Below are 1447 nucleotides of genomic sequence, written 5' to 3'. Positions count from 1 at the left end.
GCACCCCGGCCAGTTCGCCATGGGGGGTGCCTTCTCCAGCATGGCCGCCGGCATGGGACCCCTGCTGGCCACCGTGTCCGGGGCCTCCACCGGCGTCTCGGGCCTGGATTCTACGGCCATGGCCTCGGCCGCCGCGGCGCAGGGACTGTCGGGGGCGTCCGCGGCCACCCTGCCCTTCCACCTCCAGCAGCACGTCCTGGCCTCTCAGGTATTTATCAGCTGCCTCTCCTGCCCCTCATTCACTCTCATTTGCCTGCCCTTTGATCCCAGACACTCACCCAGTCCCCCTGCCTAGAAGCTTTCAATAATTATTATTATTATCATCATCATCATCATTATTACTAGGTGCAAGACTTACTGATTCATCATAACCTCACACTCCCCACCAAAACTTAAAAAAATTTTCTTTTCTAAGTTAAGGGCTGTTTCTAGCAGAGTAACTAGATGGTAATAACAGATAATAACTCTGCACAGCACTTACTTTGTGCTGGGTGCTCTTCTAAGTACTCGATCTGTTCTGACTTCAGTGATCCTATGATCACCTCCACCTTCTAGATGAAAGGACAGAGATCAGAGATGTTGAGTAACTTATTCAAGGACACACAGCTGGTAGGTGGTGGAGCTGAGACTCCAGACCCCAGGCAGTCAGTCAGACTCCAGGGCCTTTTCCAGAGGCTGTGATTTTAGCTTCAGAGTTGAAATGTCTCTTAAATGTTTCACAGCCAACCCTCCCCCAAGACTTAGAGGAGGGAGAGACCATGACCTGGGAAGGGAAGTGACTCCCTGGGGAAGAGTTGACTCTTGAACCTCCAATATGAAGCTGCTTCCCTGCTCCCCCACCCCTTGCAGGCCAGCCTGTCCCCCAAAGGGTTAATGGCTTGTGCACACGTGGGAAATGTCAGAGAAGGACAGACTGAGGCTATGGCAGGCTTGGCGGCCTGTGTATGGCTCAGACAGCTGTGTTGGGGCTCCAGCAGCTGGGGAGAAGTCTCAGGCTGCTGAAAATGCTCTGAACCCCGGCGAAAAGGTTCTATGGGGTTTTCTGCATGCCCTTGCCTTTTGTTTTGTCTGAGCACATTCATCTCCCTTCCCTGAGCCAAGAGGCAGGACTGGCCTCCTCCCCTGGGAGGAGGAGGGGACTGAGAAAAGGGCTGGCTTCTGCCCTTCCACCATCCCTCCCATCTCCCGAGCTAGCCCTTTCTGGAGACCCTCCTGCCACTGGTGGGCAGGTGATAGGCGGGCGAGGGCCTGCCTGGGCAGACAGGTACTAATAGTACCCAAGGCAATGGGTCAGAGAGAACTAACCCAGGCCAGGGTCCCCGGATTTTTATTCTGCTTCTGCCACTTGCTAGCTGAGTGAATTCCTACACCCGGGGCCTACCTCAACTCAGTCTCTCCACCTGTAACACCAGCATATCTGGGGCTATGTGATTTCTTGGTTCATAGC

General features: G+C 54.3%; 1 protein-coding gene across 1 annotated transcript in view; it reads left to right on the top strand.

The window, feature by feature from the left end:
* The window catches only part of TBX3 (T-box transcription factor 3), an 11575-nt gene that overhangs the window by 9101 nt on the left and 1027 nt on the right, over positions 1–1447 (top strand). The window contains 1 exon segment of the mRNA XM_007464205.1: positions 1–208. This exon segment is cut by the window's left edge and continues 29 nt beyond it. Within this exon segment, the coding sequence (XP_007464267.1) occupies positions 1–208 (208 nt within the window).

The sequence above is a fragment of the Lipotes vexillifer genome, unplaced genomic scaffold (assembly GCF_000442215.2).
Source record: "Lipotes vexillifer unplaced genomic scaffold, Lipotes_vexillifer_v1.1 scaffold59, whole genome shotgun sequence".
Taxonomy (NCBI): domain Eukaryota; kingdom Metazoa; phylum Chordata; class Mammalia; order Artiodactyla; family Lipotidae; genus Lipotes; species Lipotes vexillifer.
This window is presented reverse-complemented; position numbering and strand designations above follow the sequence as displayed.